We start from the raw sequence: 1368 nt of genomic DNA, 5'->3' as shown, positions 1-1368 counted from the left end.
CTCTACGTAGGGCATGGATGTCATCGAACCAATTGAACTCGCTGCTTCAAACGGACACAGGTTCATTTTGGTGGATATAGATTAATTCAAAAAATGGGTCGAAGCTGTTTCCTATAAAGCTGTGACTAAGAAGGTCATAGCAGATTTCGTTCGAGATCGTATTGTTTGTCGATTCGGATTACCTGAGTCAATCATTATCGACAACACTGCCAATCTCAATAGTGATCTAATGAAAGCCATGTTTGAAATATTCAAGATCAAGAACCGGAATTCTACAGCATACAGGTCGCAGATGAATGGAGCTGTGAAAGCCTCCAACAAGAACATCAAGAAGATGGTGGACAAATACAAGCAATGTCATGAGAAGCTACCATTTGCTTTGCTTGGGTACCGCACCACAGTTCGTGCGTCAACTAGGGAAACCCCCTATCTACTGGTCTACAGTACTGAAGTTGTTATACCAGTCAAGGTGGAGATTCCCTCCATAAGAATCATACAGGAGGCCGAGCTCAGCGATGCAGAATGGATACGGAGCCGGTATGAGCAACTGGCTCTCATTGACAGTAAAAGGATGAACGCAGTGTGTCACAGTCAACTCTACCAGAATAGAATGGCAAGTTCTTTCAACAGAAAGGTTTGATCGAGGCAATTCACTCCAGGGCAATTGGTATTGAAATGGATCTTCCCGCATCAGGGCGAAGAAAAAGTGAAATTGTTACCTTACTGGCAAAGCCCTTACATGGTTCACCTAGTACTGACAGGAGAAGCATTTATAGTTGCAGAGATGGATGGAGCAATATGGCCAAAACCTATCAATTCAGATGCAATAAAGAGATATTATTTTTAAGATTATGTTTGCACCTTCTTTTGATGTAACCTGAAATACGCTTGACCTGATTCCCATTTAAGAAGGGATATGTAGGCAGCCTTGTGGGTTCAGTCACATCATAACAAAATCTTCATTCCCCTCTACGGTCAGGAACCGGGGCAAGATTTTGAGTTTTGTCAATCTCATTACATCAAGGATCCCCAAGAAGTGTATTGTCGGAAGTATGTATTTAAACTTGGGCAGAATTTTGAGGAGGGTCCTCAAAATTCTGAGTTGAGAAGGTTGCAATGTCTTTAAATGTGTCACAGTCTCCGATTCGACAAAATCATTTGTTTTATGCATCATCACATATTTTGAACAACTGCATTTTTTACAAATGATTTATCGCAAAAGCATATTTTCGAAAATTTCATTTTTTGTAATAGCCAGATGTTACCCAGGGAGACTCGAACAAGGAATCAAGACAAGGAGCAAAGGCAAAATGAGGAATCAAAGGCACAAACAAACCTTCCCCCAAAAACACACAATTTATCTTTGGA

General features: G+C 40.9%; 1 protein-coding gene across 1 annotated transcript; it reads left to right on the top strand.

Moving 5' to 3' along the window:
* Positions 1–229: 229 nt before the first annotated feature.
* LOC138902914 (uncharacterized) lies at positions 230–847 on the top strand. Its single transcript, XM_070190814.1, has 2 exons — positions 230–580; positions 695–847. Exons 1-2 carry the CDS (start codon positions 230–232, stop codon positions 845–847), a joined length of 504 nt encoding a protein of 167 aa, XP_070046915.1.
* The last annotated feature ends 521 nt before the right edge of the window (positions 848–1368 follow it).

The sequence above is a fragment of the Nicotiana tomentosiformis genome, chromosome 12 (assembly GCF_000390325.3).
Source record: "Nicotiana tomentosiformis chromosome 12, ASM39032v3, whole genome shotgun sequence".
NCBI lineage: Eukaryota > Viridiplantae > Streptophyta > Magnoliopsida > Solanales > Solanaceae > Nicotiana > Nicotiana tomentosiformis.
Note: the sequence above shows the minus strand (reverse complement) of the source record. Positions and strands in the feature narration are given on the sequence as shown.

What these genes read in the sequence shown, in the direction of transcription:
- LOC138902914 (XM_070190814.1), top strand. Translation starts at nt 230, where the DNA reads ATGAAAGCCATGTTTGAAATATTCAAGATCAAGAACCGGAATTCTACA. An exon ending in ACAGTAAAAGGATGAACGCA is followed by an intron (nt 581 to 694) that starts GTGTGTCACAGT and finishes TTCCCGCATCAG; the next exon opens with GGCGAAGAAAAAGTGAAATT.